Here is a 17044-nt window from a genome sequence, read left to right as displayed (position 1 = left end):
CTTTATATTTTCTTGATAAAATAAGAAAACAAACATTATATAGTATAAATCTCAATAAAAAAGTAACTTATTTTCCAAATGCATCATTCGTCAAATAATATTATTTAAGATAACATAGAGAAAGTAAATAAGAACTAAAATAAAAATTTGATTTGAATAAAAATTTATACCAATGATGTCTAATCCTTTCTTATGTATAGTGGTATATACAAAATGTAATCCTATGATTATTATCATCTATAAAAAGCAAAATGATAAAATTTTTTTCTATTAGAAAAAACTTGTTATTTCATATTAATTTCTTTGTAGGCCCTTGCGTTTTCAAAATAGCTGTGCAATTTTTACTTTTTAAAATACTATGATAGATATTAATCCAGATTATCTCCAGATGAGATAAACATCTAACACTCACAGCTTGATTTAACCCAAGCATTATTAATAGAATTTCCAATAACAAACATTGAAAATAAAAAAAATGTATGTACTTAATTCTCGTTTTTATGAATGTCAATAGAAAGGAAATATTAAAGGAATATTATCTTATCGTCTTGACATACATCGCTAATTAGCTCATAATGTAAATGTAGAGGGATATTGCGGTTTTCCACACGATTGATATCGTTGCACGTAGATGAAGGGGCTGAAAGAAGGAAGAAAATGCATGTTTCAATTTTCCATAAATTTATTTGCGCTCCGTCTTATCGGACTACACAAATTACGTTGTAAATTATTGGTCTGTCTGTAATTTTCCAATTGTACGGTCTTTCATTTGTCTTCTTTTCTTTCGTTCCTAACACCTTTATTTTTCCTTTTTATATCGTCGCGCGCTAAATATTTTTCACTAGGAACCAGCACGCATTTTTAAATGCATTCTAAACACATCTATGTCAGGTTTGACAAATTTGCTTTTTCTTATTTACACAGAGGATACAATTTGTTAACGAAAGCTATACATTTTCAAAATCTGATTGACAATTGAGCAGAGAAACATTGAGGTTATTTGAATTGTATATTCGATGAATATATTTGTTCCTTAGTTCTTGGAGATCTTGATCAAATGTATATTGATTTGCATATGTAGATTCCACACAGAACAAACATGATAAATCCACTTTTGACATAGTTGGAAAGAAGAAAACAATTAGATCTAAAGATACAAGTATTTTAAAAATAGGTGGCATATCTACATAAGCGTACATTTAGTCTCGAAATCAAATACAAAGAGAAATCTAAAAGCGTATTTTTTATAAGCGTAATTTTATTTATGGAAATGTAATTTATCATATTTTTTCTTTAAGATTTTTAGATATTTTGCGGGACAATCATAAAATAGTAATTAAATTAAACATAATTGAAAATAAAATTATTTTATAAAGTAGTGCTGCCCAAGCCTTATCCATATATGAGACTCGTTTTTAATTACAATAATTTAGAATTTACAAGAAAGATGCTGGTTTCTTACTGAAAATATGAATAATTACAAATGAAATAGTTAATATCACAAAAATATAAATCATGAAATTTAGAAAATATGTAAGAATAAGTAAAAAATAATATAAATTAAAAAGCCAGAAAAGCTGTTATATTATTCTAGTTAAATACTATTGGGAAACAAAGTTACTTCCCCTATTGATATTACTGTTGTAAAACATTGTGCCTTTGAATATAAAGATACAATTACTTACAGGGCGACAAAGTAAGATATTAACATGAATGTAAAATAGTACAGTATTTACAGCGCAAGTTAATAACTTAAATAATATAATAATATCATAATTATGTTAACTACGTTACAAATGCTTAACAGCAAGTTTACTAAAAATTGGAAATACACAAAATTTCACCTGGAATTTATAATGAACTATGAGATTAAATAATATTTTGTAACAATTAAACGAATCTTAGAGCTTTTTTAACCTTAATGTTATAAAAAGAAGAAACAATGATAGTACAAATATTAACTGATAAAGTTTAATAATAATTCTAATCCTTTTAAATAAAAGTATTTTGTATTCTCTTAAATAAATAATTATTGTTTTATTTCAAAAATTAAAAATATACAGAAATACGAAACAGACAATCTTGACCTATTATGTTTGAAAGTATTCAATACTGATCAATTCTGTCCATTTGGTCAAATTTAATAGCATCAGATTCTGAAAAGTACAGCAAATTCAATTGACGTCGCCACGACAGTTCGCACATATAGAACAAGTACAAATCAAGAGCTGTTATATACGGATATATATTCTAGGAATAATGAGTCGTACGTTGAGCATTGGTCTAACAGTACATAGGATTAAGGCGAACGATATTCATACGAGAACGGAAAGAGAGAAACCATTCGTTCCTTTACAGACCTGTTTCCGTTTAAAATTTTACGTAACGAGATCCAAAGCTAGATCAAATGGATAATTATCGTCAACTAGTCATTCTAAAAAATATTTTCTCCGTTCAATCGCTCTGTGAGTTATTCAACTACATCATTTTTAGCGAATTTACAGTAACAGATAAGTTTTTACAAAACAATTTCTTGTTCTTTATACGAGAAGTACAATAGATCCGACATTTGGCATAAATTTGATTAAATAATTTTCCATTTTTCCCCTAAATTTTTGTTGCTTTCAAATGGCGAGCGTCGTCCAATTTTCATTAATTTTTTATATCATATTAACATCGTTCAATTTCAAAACGTTCAATCTATTAGAAAAAGATAAAATAAAATTCGATGTAAATCGCCTGACGAACGTATTCCAGCATTTTTTGCTTCATATACACGTATGCTCCTGTGTTCCATTTTCTATTTTAGAATGCAGCCGATATTTCTCCATTACGGCACACGCCAGGCACAAGTATATCTCCTCCCCCTTGAATAAGCAATACTTTTAAAAGGCATATACAATTCGCAACTGCAAATTCCAGCGAATTTAATCGACGTAAAGGTAAAGTACACAAAAAGATTCAAACTATAAATTCGTAATTAGAAACTCATAAAGACTAAATTACAATGAATTAGATAGCCCACTAAATTGCCACCAGATAAATATAACCCCCACATTTTTATATCTTTTCATTTTCTCTTTCTCACAATTTAGAATATACGTTTCGCGAACGTAATGACAATAAAACGACGAACAATAGCAAAGGTATAATATATGTTCAAGTAATTAAAAATTAACGCCGTTTATCGGTAAATATAATCACAATGATTTAATCGTAATAAATGATAATCGTATCGAAAAACAACGGTTCAATTGAATTTCGCTTCATCGTACGTGCATTTTTTTTAGTTTTTATAAATATCAGGTAAATAACGTAACAGCATTTCTCTTTAGATCCCACGCGATCTCGCGCAATGACGACCGCGTTTACGACATTCTTTTTTTTTTCTTTTTTTTTTTGGTCCGATCGCAATAACCAGTCTCTCGTTTACTTTAGTTTTACTTATTTATTTCATTTTTGTTTCGATGGGACGAACACGACGAATCTGCTAAACGCGGTCGTGTTTTAACAAAATTCGATCCTCGATCCTACTATCACAGTCAAATCTCCCGTTTCTCGTATCCCATATTTTAACCGCAATTATAACAACACTTTGTTCGAACGTTTCTTCGCATTATTTTACATACACATAGAAGAACATGTGCAACGATATTGAAATATGTTCATAAGTGAATAGAATATTTCGCGAGCACTTTCACATACCAAGAATCGTCTCGAAGGAGTCAAGTAAAAAAAAAGCAAACGGAAAAGATAAAAAAAGACAGAGAAACGAAGAAAACTACCCTTTCGTTATCATCTCGAATAAACGACCGGAAACAATTTTTTTTTCGTAGGAACACCAGTGTGCGTGGGAAATGCAGTATCTCATTTATTTTCTTTTTCTTTTTTTTTTTTTTTCATTTTAACTGTTTTTGTCTAAAAGGCGCAGTATTCGATGTTCGATGACGAAATAGCGTGTATTCCGAACGATCAGAACACTGCAGCACAAGCTCGTCTGTTAAGAAACTTTTTCGTTCTTGGTATTTCTTGTAGCGATACAATACATTATTCTTGCTTTCGGTACGACAGAAATGCATAACCACTTTGTTAATTCTATAATGTAATTCTTTGCCAGTTGTATCGATTAAAAAGGTAGTGCCTCAACTATCTCAGATATACGATATCAACAAGTAATCGCGAAATATGCATTATTCTATGTATGTGTGTGTGCATATATATATATATAAAATATATATATATCATATATATGATATATATATATATCATATATATGTATGTATACACATCATATTTACATATATATAGATATATACATGTATGTATGTGTGTATATATATATATATATAGCTTCTTTATAATATTTATATTTATATATATTCCATTTTTTTGTTCATTATACTCTTGTTGTATGTGGGGCATATATAAATACGTGACTAGTTTTCAAAAACGAAAATCCCTTCGCTCGCGTTGCGTGTTCAAATATTTCTTTTCTTCTTCTACTCCATATTCATCAATTCATTTCGCATCATCTTGTCATACATATAATTGTCTAGTACACACTCGTACACGTATATCGTATATACGACGCTCCTTATATTTTTTCTATTTTATATTTACTTCGTTTGTTACAGCCTTTAAGCATCTTATTTAAATTCTGCAAGCGTGACTGAAAATTAAGAATCGAGTTACGCATGCTCTCCCAATCTAAGTGTAGAAGGACCGTTACTATCGTTGCGATCCCTGCGTTTGAAAAATTTTCAGTGTATAATTTACTTTCTTTTTGTCTGTTTTGTTCTTTTACTTTAAATAACCTATTATCTCCGAAACCTGTCCAAGTAAGTCTAGATAGTCTAACGATAATAATTGCCTATTAAGGACCGTCGAAGCGACACCGTTAATTAATTGATCGAATCGAGATCGTTTTCGCACGCCGATAATAAATTAATAGGAGACGCTTCATACGCTAGCGAGGCGACGGGGACTCATATTATTTGGTTGCATTAAATTATTTAGCTTCGTCGGGGGCTAACTCGGAGCGTCTTCCGGTTCCAACATGCCACCGGACACGCTCGGCTCGGTTTCTCTATTTTGGCTCATCGACACGAACTGCTGCGACAACATCTGTAGACTCTGTCGTACCTAAAATAATGAATATTTATTACAGTTCTATTTTTTCATTAGATAATTACATGAATGGGTACTACAGGGGAAGAACAAGATAAGTCAAAGTTACAGGCAAGATAGATACATAGATAAATAGCCTTAGTAAATTTAATTTTAAAGCTAAATATGTGTTCTTTCCTACAATTCAGATTTAAAAAAAAATTTCCCTTTAAAAGTATTTTCTCCCATAATATTAATATTTTATCAAAATAATAGTGACAGACATTATAAAGTTAATGAAATTTCAAGCTATTTTACATAACAAGTGTATACATGAAATAAAATTTTCCTGTGGTTAGTGTTCAAATACTTTCGAAAGCCACTGTAAATTCCAGTATTTTAGTTATATTCATAAAAATATATCAGCAATCTGCTTATGGGATTAACTTCATCCATTTTTCTATAGTGAAGTAATCGTACCTTTACTATTTGATCAATGTTTGTATTAAGGTAATGCAAAAGTCGATCCTGAGTGAAACGTTCCGGCGAAACAAACGGATGGTTGAGATACGCCGTATGTAACCTGTCGATGCGAATCATCATCAAAGCCGCCGACATATATAGAGCTGCTAGGACTACTATCAGTATGGTGATCACTGTGCTAGTTCTCAATCTACCCGTGAACAAGGATAAAACAGCGTTGGAGTTGTTGGACGTTGCTGGAAGTATCGGCACCGATGGTGGTTCCACCCTGAACAGATACAAAAATTAATTAGCAGGTAATTATTAAAAGACTTATGAGAATAATTAAACAGTTTCTGATAGCTACATCTTGATTAATAATTGTATATAAGATAGAATATATTTAACATGATTCAGGTAGCAGTTTACTTGGAACGATTTATGAAATTTAACAATAAAAAATAAAAGATGAACGTAATAAAAACAATACGGTCATGGTTATATTGGTAAAATTTGAAACCAGGCTAAAAATGTATATGTAAGTTCAAAGTGATTCATACAGACAATATATGTGTATTCAGTCAAAAATTAGTACGTAACTTATACATGTAAATGGTGCTTTTTTTCAGACATATAAATAGTTCTAAAGATGAGCCGACTAAACATTGTAGTTTATCAATGTTATGGATTGATTAATGATCGTTGAAATACTTTGTGGTTGCATTTACGTTTGCAATAAATACCTTGTGAATGCCGTATACATTTTCAGATTCGTTTCAAGCTTTACCAATATAAACATGATCGTGGTATCTTATTACGATGTTAACGCTACTTCAAAATACTTCGTATTACACACACAATATATTCATAAAAAGTTTCCACAAGGATTCGCATGCTTTCACGAGCTATTATATAAACGGCATTCTAACTGACTGCAGACAAGAAGATGACGAGAATATTTCTAGAACATTTATTTACTTTGTAGGTGGTGGCAAACTAGGCCTGACAATTTTCAATGGGACAGCATCGGTGTCGGTGCAGATGGTCGGCGGTCTGGAGTTCAGATCTGTCCCGCTTTCAGACATGCTAGAATCATCTTCCTCCGGGTTCACCTCGGAATCATCGACAACCAACGCGTTTGGGGTGAGGAGCTTCTGCTCTGTGGTCAACGGTAGAATCGTTGGCGACGGTTGTGGTTCCAGCGCAGCGTCCCAAACCTGTTTCATCAACTTGAAGGTCGAGTCTCTGGATAGAAGGGAACAGAACACATGCCTCTCCTCTTCGGTGGCGATTGCCACAGCGTTTGGAATGATTCGTGCTGTCTTTTCTTTACTGATCTTCAACACGGAAACTGTAGGTATCAAAAGCTTCGTTACATAGCCGAACACGTTACTATAGAACGCGAAATAATTTGGTGTAATGTACAGGTGTCCTTGCAACAAGATGTCGCCTACCAGCGCGCAACTGTAGTAGTTTAATACCCGTTCGTCCGCAGCAACCTGAATCGAATAGTAGATCGAGATTAGATTTTCTATACATACTCTACCCAACGAGAAGAGTCAGGAAAGGTAAACAAAACGCGATTATGGTGATACACGAATGTCACTAGTTGGCACCAAATAGCTGTAGTCTCGGCATTTACGTTTTGTTTATCCTCACTGATTCGTCTTGTTGGAGTATAGTTGCTGATAGATGTAGATCGATCGATAGGCGTGGAATTTCGAAATGGATTACCGATCTGGGTCAAGTTTTATATTGAGAGTAAGGCATGAAAATGGCTAAGCGTCGTACGCTACACGTCTCGTAACTACAAAACCTTCCAAGAATTTCCAGCTTTCATATCAAATAATATAATAGCATGATTTGCATATAATAAGCAACGAATATGTTACGTCCGGAATCGTATCGAGAAACAATTAATCAAGTTTTCTTAAAAGAAGATCAGAATATGTCGATTGCGAAAGAAACTAAGTAAAAATGTGATTCTCATCGCCAATTATGAGTTTTGACCCAAATAGTTAATCCCAACTTCGCGTATTTTTCTCACGAGATTATTTCATTATGATATATATAAAATAAATCTATTATTATTCGTTATTAATATGAAGTTTATGAAACAGAAATTATTTTATAATGACAATTCAAAGCATCAAACATGAAAAGCAAGTGGGATTTATCGCTGTATTTATCATTAGTTTGATAATTAACGCGAAAATTTTTATTTCCTTTATATACTTAAAGAAAATTAAAGTATAAATTTATTATCGATAAAGCGATAAGATTTTAGTTGCGATTCCGGGAGATTATCCTTGTCGATTTATAGTAAACAACAAATTAAAGTAAACATTCACGTAAGATCTATAGATAAAAAATAATATCGTAAATTTCATCGTTCAACGGTGTTCTAGTTCAAGAAAGTAGCGTCGTGTATGTGAGACATCAATGAGAATGAGCGAAACTCTTATGAATTACCTGAGAGAAATGCCTGTGGAATTTCTTCTGTCTCGCGCTGCTGGTAGTCGTTGGCGACGATGTGGACGAAGATCTACTAACCTTCCCTGGAGTCTGCACAACACCACCAGCTGCCATTGATGGTGTACTTCTACTGAGCGGTTTGGAAAGATGACTGAAAAAAAAAGAGATAGAAATTTGTTAATTACAGAATAAATTAATTAATCTAACAAATCAGTGTGGACACGATAAAGTAAATGCTCATAAATAAGAATAAACAGATGGTAACTCTTTTCTGAAAGATACGAATAATCAGTTATCTTTGATCCTAATAAAAAACTGAACTTTCTACATCTTCTAGATCTTAAAATCTTCTATATAGCGAAAAGTACAGTTTTGATGTAGTCTGATAAACAGATCAGTGATTTATAGACGATATATTTGATTAACACGTGAAATGATAAATACACCTAAAATTTGATACCGAAACGTTAGAGTAGTATTTTATCTACTTTTTGCGTTTAAATCAGTAACTCGTAATCAAACTGAAGATTTTTATGTGCAATTTTATATTTTTGCATATAGCACTAGAGGAATAATATCTAAGTGGGAACTTAATACTTGAACGTACACTCCACTTCAGCGGTGTTACCTACATAGTGTACTATACTTTAGATATTTTATATATTTTTGTATATTGTATGCAGTCTGTGCATTTTTGCAGCTTTAAATATAACGTAAGAGCTTAAAGTCTACAGTCTGTTTTTATGATAGTTTGTGTAAAGTCTACATGTCTTTTTGCGTGCAACACAAAGATCAATGATGTGTAAAAACATGTGTTTAATTATTGTTAACATATTATATCGATTATTACGCATTTAAGTTCAAAACACTACCGTGGAGCACTACAACTATAATTTAGCTTTCGAGCAACAATTATCTGTGTTTCGGTAATCTTCGATTAAGTTAAGAGTCTTATAATATATAAATTCAAGTTTAATATTTTTCATTGTTATCAAAAAATTAAGAGATTTAAGATTTTTCACGGAAGTTTGTAGGTAAACTCCAATGCGTTCTAATCTCTTTCTTTTACAAAGAAATGGGAACTTTCTGTTATTTTTTGTCGATTAGTTTCTTTGTTTTTGATATAAAGACATATTGCATGGTAGAAAATGTAAATTTTTAAATGTCACGTCATTCGATATTGATGCCATATGAAATATTAAAAAACTTATTTACGTATATAAATTTATATATAAACACTTCTGACTATGACTGAATGCGAATTCATGAATTTTAAATATACAAATCTGACGTAATTCACAGAGAAAAATTGAAACTGCGGAGAATTATAAAAATTAATAAAGAATTTCCAAAGTATAAACATTTCGTTGTAATAGAATCCTATTTCTTTAATATTTAGAATATCTCTATTTTGTTCCATGAGTTTCACTTACCGCTTACATTCCCGCCTATAATTCTAGACCACCCTATTACGTATTATATACAACATGTCATAACAACATGCCAAAACTCAAATAGAATTAATGGAAATGAAAAATAAATCACGCTCGAATCCACAAACCGAAACCTCTCATCTCGAGAATTAAAGAAACAAACTTTCTCAATGACGTCGATTCCTATGCAATTCGTCATCCATAGCGTCACCATGATCGATCGTTCTTATTTTAAATCATTGTAACACTGCAGATGTTACGACAGATCCATATTTGTACAAGCTCGACTAGAGAAGTGGAATTCGAATAAGAGATTTGTCTTGCGCCTGATAATTTTCTGCATTTTCGACTCGTACGTGAAAAAAGAAATTTTATACACAGACTAACATTTCTTCACACGACGCTTCATTAAGTAAACGATTAGCAAGAAATCATTCTACATAGCAGAATAAGTAAAAGAAAGCTGGGTTTTCGAGAAAATAAGGTTTGAAACTGTTCTGTAAAGCGTTAGCACGCTATACATCTATTTGACGAATTTCCCAATTTTTTTACAAAATAAAACGTCATACGAACAAACCCTATTCTGCATTTTCGACTTATTGTTATTATTATGTCAATTACTCACTCCTGCCAAGTTCCGGTTAACAAATTTCTCAATTCGATTTCCTCGAATACGAGGCATCAAGCAATTTTGTTCTATTCGCACTATTACACTAATGCCAATACGTTTAACACTGTTTTGTCTAACACTGTTCGAGTCTTGCAGAAAAGAGCCGTGTCCAAAGGAAAAAGAGTTCCCTTCTTTTGCTCTAAGCGTAACATTGTGAATAAAAATAATCCAGCAGGCTGTGAAAGCCTTAAGACTCTCAAATTTTGTTCTACATTTCCGAGCTCTTTTTTCACATAGAATCGCCCCTTGCCGATTGTACTATGATTTCTCAGATACCTTGTACCTAAGTTCCCCATAGATGCGTGAACATCCACAACCGATTTGATTATTATATGTGATTATTATATAGTCGCACCTTCTTTTCCGAATCTTCGGGCTCCAAATATCATTGCTCCAGACGTCACATTCGAATATATTAGACTTGGAATTCGATCGAAAAACCATGGTGACAGATCTGACAGATAAACTGTATCTTAGAAAAAGAAAAAACCAAGACTCTGCAAATCTGTTAGCAACCGAAACGATCTTTCTCTTTGAAAGTGTTCCAGTTTATGCGATACACCATACGATTGACAATTCGATGAAACGAACTGTTAGCCACCTTCTACGGAACTGGCATTAATTCGTCAGCGCAACCGCTCCAAGGAATTATTTCGATCGTTAATTGCGTCCCGCTACCAGTTGGCTTAATGTAAATTAAGGTCGAGCGACGATCGAAGACGATCGGGGATGCGATACTGGTAATTGAATTCGCTAGAGAATATTTTATGTCGTTTTAGCCGTTGCTATCCAGGGACGTTCATATCCGGCGATCGGTATTCCGTGTGAATAAGATTCCCTCCTTTATTCCAATACGACGACGAAGAAAAAAATATTTTTGAAAGGAGAGCACGCGAAGTAAAAGATCTTTTACAAACAGAGCTTATAACGACTCGAGGAAGGAACCGACGACACTACGACGACTGTGGATTTTTAAAATACCACTAGAACCACGTGCAAACATTTTCCAACATTCGATCACACTTCTGTTTCTTCGCCGTTTATTTTATATTTCTCTTCTACTTGTTTTCCGTATCTTGTTCAATCTTTGTTCGTTTCTTCTTGGCTTCTCGTTAGTTTCTTCTTTGCTCGCGTCATGGTGAACACAGGAAACAGCGTAAGAATTTGACCAACGATCACGGTCGCCGTGTATCGATCGTTTAACAAACGTGTCGCGTATCGTACGGTATTAGACTTGCGAATGCAGGATATATCGTGGTGTTATCGAGCAGAAGCTTGATATTGATAATACGTGACGAAATATCTCTGGTTTTTTTCTTCGTACATGACTGTAGACTAAGAAAATTTCAGTGAGTTAAAGTTCATTTTTTAATGATAAACCACCGGATGTTTCTGAGGGACACTTCAGCGTAAATACAATTTTTTGTATCCTATCAATGACACGAAATGATACATAATAGTGGCGATAGGAATAGACAGACGTCTCTTAAAATATTTCTAAACGTGAAAATAACTCGTTGCTTATTAATAACTTGATGATCATCCGATGATATGTAACGAATACTCCTCGCTGTTCGTCTTCGTTACCAACAACATATAAGATACAGAATAATGGGATAAACAGATTGAAAATTAGATAATATGACGGCGAAGTTGTAGCTAATAAACGGTAAACTACCGATTTTTATGTAAATTCATATTTTAATGAACGTAATTAAATCTGCTACAGTACTTCAATTTTTATCTTTGAAAGACATTATTGTTTTAACGAAAAATTGCGTATGTTAATAACGATTTTTTCAATTATTTTCTTATAAAAAATACGATTGCATTGGAATTTTATTTTATACACTGCTTTAATGTTTTACTTGGAATATTTTGTTACAGGCATTTTTGTACTTTTTTGTTTTGTTTCAATTTCCCATAACTATATCAACACTCATATCTTAATGAATATTAAAAACCTTGTGTCTTTCATTATATAATTATTCGTATATATATTGTTCGATAACCATTGTTCAAATTCTTCGTGATTTTATTGTTATAAAATGTATGAGTAGCAAGGTATAAGATGTATGATATGAAATAGTAAAATAAATATTAATATTTAAATATTACGTACGATGATAATTAATGTTGGATTTTGACTATTTCATCGTATATATAATTATTTTTATTTATTCGCCACGCAATGAGATTTTGTAAGATCTACAAGTACGTAAACAAGTGACGAGATAGAATATCATTTCTATAACAAATTTCAATGTACAGAGAATCTAAAAACAGAGAAGTAAATAAGTTACGTATAATGTTCTCTCTTTTTTACCTTTTTTGAATATCTTACTTTGACCTTCTTTTATATCGAACAATTTTACACTTAAATGCGCAGAAATATCATTCATTTATTTTTAACAAAAGAATTTGCAAATTTAATATTGTTTGTCTTTTTACTGTATTAATTTTGTATTATTATATCCATTTGAAACCAAGGAATAAATTAAATTTAAATGAAAGATATTATATAAAGATATTATATAAAGATTTAATATAAAGATTTAAAAGAAGATTGAAAATGAAAGATAGGAAATAACACCTTTATTTCTTTTTGTAGCAAGAAATATTTATACTTACAAATTTTAATACCAACTATGCGAGTCTATATATGAAATACTATAATTATTGAAGATTCTTAATAAATATTTTTAGCTGACTAACAAATACAACTAGTTGAATTCTAAGAGAATATTTAATCCATATCAGATTTTTTTAATAAAAGGAATTACATATCTTAATCGTGTAAGTATGTATTCCACTAACACTTACATTACGTTAAGAATTTTCAAGATAAGTAACGTAGTAAGTTGGCAGAAATATAATCTAAATATTCCCTTTTTACAAATAATGTCAGTTCTACGAAGTTTTAGGGCACTTGGTGGCCTATGAAAATATTTGCTCCATTAATATTTACTATTTTAACACATCTTGTATTAATATTTATTTTAATATACTTCTTATTTCTATGTAATATCAATATTAATTTTCAATATTAATTTTGTATTGTCTTTCGTCATAATCATATCTCTATAAAGCATTATTTCCTATAATATATTATTGTATATGTATACATATGTGTACATATAATCTTACATATATATTGTTCATATGCCATTTTGAATTATGGATAAAAATGAAAATTATAGACGTAGATAATTCGTAGATATTCTATGAAATCAAGATTATAGATTATGACATTTTGATTTGTGTCTATGACTATTATAAAAGCGCAAAAAGGTACTAAAAAGTACCATAAAGAATTGCGCTTAAAGGCAAACGTTATAGCAGTTCTATCAAACTAGAAACTTTTTTCTTGCGAAAACGTAGAACGATTGTAGCAGCGATTTCATTCGAAATTGTTATCAAGCAGGTGTGACAGAAATAACGTATTGCTTTTCACACTTCGTTCTTATGTGAACAGGTGTCTCGATATCTCGTGATACGTTATCTAGAGGAACTAACAATTCCTGGAAATCTACGTTAAGCCTAGACGATCGCGAAAACAATTAGTTTCTCTTCATAGATAGAGCTCTTTTTAGCGTTCTACTTCCGGCGTGGTACGAAATGTAGTAAAAGTTGATTGCATTCAATGCATAACAGACAGAAGAAGTATCAGAACTATCGTTGTTACTTATCTTAACGTGATTCGTTTATGTACATGATTATGTACAATTGGCAATTATTTCGAGAATTAATTGGCAAGAATTTCATTTTTTTAATTTTGACAAAATATATATATATTATTTTGTAATTCAATTATTACGTTTAATTGTTTTTGGGCAGCTAATTCACTATAAAAGTAAAAGATTTTAACGCTCATAGAATAGTTTCAACTATCAAAAATTGACAGAAAATATATGTATACCATGTATCGTTTCCAATATTTGATTTGATCGATTACGAATTAGATAATTCGGTATACATAAAGATTGAATGCCGTTTTTAGATTATATACCGTAAAGATTATCGTACTTTATACACGACAATAAATGTTATTCATAGCGCGATCGTATCGCATTAAATAAACATAAAGAACTAATTCATCGTCGATAAATTTTGATTTGCATTTGCGGAAGTAGGATTAACTGTGTTTGACGACTTCCAGAAACGTTTCCAATAAACTAACTACACTTGGCCACGTTATGCAATAGCATATTACAAACCACGGTGCACAATTGGTCAGCTGGTATAATTGTCTTAACCCCATTCGTCAAGGCCAACCATTTGCCTTCGCATAAATGTGGGTTAAAAAGATTGAATGGAACACGTAGGAAGAAGAGCGTATAAACTAACTAAAAATTATAGATTCGGATTATGAATTTTTATTTTTTCTTCGTTTGATAATAACAAATCACTTGGATCGTTGGTGTATGTTTTCTGAAAATTTACAGGTGCGTGGAATATTTAAGCTTAAGATAAAGGGTTAACGAATTTTATAATTGAAAGATCGAAGGTCAAAGAAAGGAAGGAGTTTAACGGCTTTTTCGAAAAAGCATCCTACCAAGTCAAGAATTAATTGAATGGAAACACTCAATTGGCTCAATAGGTTATTCGATGAATGAAGAATCTAGGGTCGAATCCCCATCAATTTTAATCTCAATTAAAATATTCAGGTCGTTGATTTATTTCTCCTCCATTCACGCTGTCGCACAATCGAAAGAAAACCGGTAAAAGGCAAGAATGAAAATAATAATAATTCGTAAATATCCTCACAGGTATTTAATTTAGATGCAACGTAAGTCGCGTGTGACTATCTCCGTGAGATATTTCTTTTTATCACGAATGATTAGATGAACTTTCAAGATAACGAAATTGGTCTCTTTATGCCCATTTTTATTATAAGCTTTCAACCGTTCGATTTTTCAAACAGCTGATTCATTTTATGTCTGATTATTCCATGCAAAAGTCAAGGACGAATCTTAACACTTTCACGGCGGCACACTGGGTTATTTGTTTCGTTATCGGCTAGTGCACGATTTTTTCCGTATAGAAGTTTCTTATCCTCCCTGCGGCATTCTGTTATGTTTCCTTTTAAATTTACATTTTTTTTTTTTTTAATTTTCGCATATCTTCCTTCTTCGCAACCTTAACAATCCGCAAACACCTGTTTCATTTTGCAATAATTTTTCTATGGTTTGGACACTGTCATGATCTCTGACAGTCCAAGTCACAGCTGTTGCGAAAGTGTTAAGATGCGAAGCTTAGCTACCTACATAACCTTGTCCTACCCTGTTATATGTGATGTGGATAGGAAAAACTGATTGGAGATCGAGGACTTACCTGTCGTTACATTTCAAGGCCGCGTGGCTCGGGCTCCTTGGTGGCTGCGAATTATTGGCAGCGGCTACTGTAAGCTGAGAACCGCTAATCGACTGCTGGCCCGCTTGTTGCGCACCAGGAGCTGCTTGAAGAGGCGTGCTGGGCGCGGATCGTGCTCCTATGGACCCCGCAGACCTGCAAAAATACAGATAAACCAATCAATGCTTCGTTCAGTCGAGAATTTTTATAAGATGTTCCATTCAGCAACTGCGAAAAAGATCAATAGTCAATTGGCAGGGTGTTAATTATTTAATTATTTGTTAATATTTCTTTTTTTTTTGTATATATCCTTCCTGGACCTGACATATTTTTCGCTAATTTCCTAAGAATGAATTTTTTAAAATTATAATAAAGATATCTTATTACATTAATTCGACGATTAAACTAATTCTTTTAAACTGAAAATATTTTCTTCCAAATAAAGAATCTAACAATATTACTATTTAATACTGTAACTACCTTTTAAGACAAATTTTAGTAAAACTCATAACGTTTAATTGCTTCCAAAAATATGTACTTAAGTTTCTAAGTGTAATAACTAAAGAGGAAATTATAATAAAGATATCTTATTACATAACGATTAATTTATCAATTCGACGATTAAACTAATTCTTTTAAACTCAAAATATTTTCTTCCAAATAAAGAATCTAACAATACTACTATTTAATACTGTAACTACCTTTTAAGACAAATTTTAGTAAAACTCATAACGTTTAATTGCTTTAAAAATATATACTTAAGTTTCTAAGTGTAATAACTAAAGACGACTACAAACGATAAACTGACATTCATCGTCAATTGCATGTACTTTATTGTATTTCGCCTGCCACTGAATCTCAGAGTGCAAAGAGTTGAAAGTTCATCGATCATTGACAACCTTCTGCAGTGATTTCATAACATGTTAATCTAACGTTAACGCCAGCACAGATAACGTTTTTCCTCAATAATGTCATTTTGACCTCTAAACAATGATCGCATAGTAAGTTTAATCGATTTTATATTTACGCCAAAGGTTGACAAGTTGAAAGCAGCATCCTGTTCTTTCAACTGTATCCGTAAAAATATGAGTTTACATGGATATTTACAATCCAATGACGATAGAAATACATTTTTTTTAATGGAAAAATTAAAAGGAAGACTTTTTCTTACATTGCAGAAATTCTCTCGACATACCTAGCTCTAGTGATCGGGCCAGAAGAAAAGCAAAGCTCGATCAATGCGCGTGTTTCGAACTCCATCGTGCAATCCTTCTTTTTCTACCGCTCAGTTACAGCGCAATTATTTCTGTAAGATGAATTCTTCAGGTTGGGGAATCCAGTATCGATATCGATTTTCAACTCTCCCAAAAATCGTAACGAACCGAAGTCCATCTGGATATATATCGAAGAGATCTTCATGAAGCAGCCAATGATAACCGGAACAGAGAGAGAGAGAGAGAAAGGAAAGATTGGAAAGCAAATTCGACGAGCACGTTGTATATTTTCGACAATTGAGAGAAGACTTTATACCAGATGTATCGATAAA

General features: G+C 32.0%; 1 protein-coding gene across 2 annotated transcripts in view; it reads right to left on the bottom strand.

The window, feature by feature from the left end:
• Positions 1-664: 664 nt before the first annotated feature.
• LOC117163909 (uncharacterized) overlaps positions 665-17044 on the bottom strand; it is an 85774-nt gene continuing 69394 nt past the window's right edge. For both annotated transcript variants that reach the window (XM_033346618.2, XM_033346620.2), the window contains 5 exons: positions 15481-15654; positions 8041-8194; positions 6547-7067; positions 5587-5857; positions 665-5142 (listed from right to left, as the gene is read on the bottom strand). In XM_033346618.2, coding sequence (XP_033202509.2) covers positions 5029-5142; positions 5587-5857; positions 6547-7067; positions 8041-8194; positions 15481-15654 — 1234 coding nt within the window. In that variant the 3' untranslated portion in view covers positions 665-5028. The remainder of the gene's footprint in view (positions 5143-5586; positions 5858-6546; positions 7068-8040; positions 8195-15480; positions 15655-17044) is intronic.

This window comes from Bombus vancouverensis, chromosome 2 (assembly GCF_051014615.1).
Source record: "Bombus vancouverensis nearcticus chromosome 2, iyBomVanc1_principal, whole genome shotgun sequence".
Lineage (NCBI taxonomy): Eukaryota > Metazoa > Arthropoda > Insecta > Hymenoptera > Apidae > Bombus > Bombus vancouverensis.
Note: the sequence above shows the minus strand (reverse complement) of the source record. Positions and strands in the feature narration are given on the sequence as shown.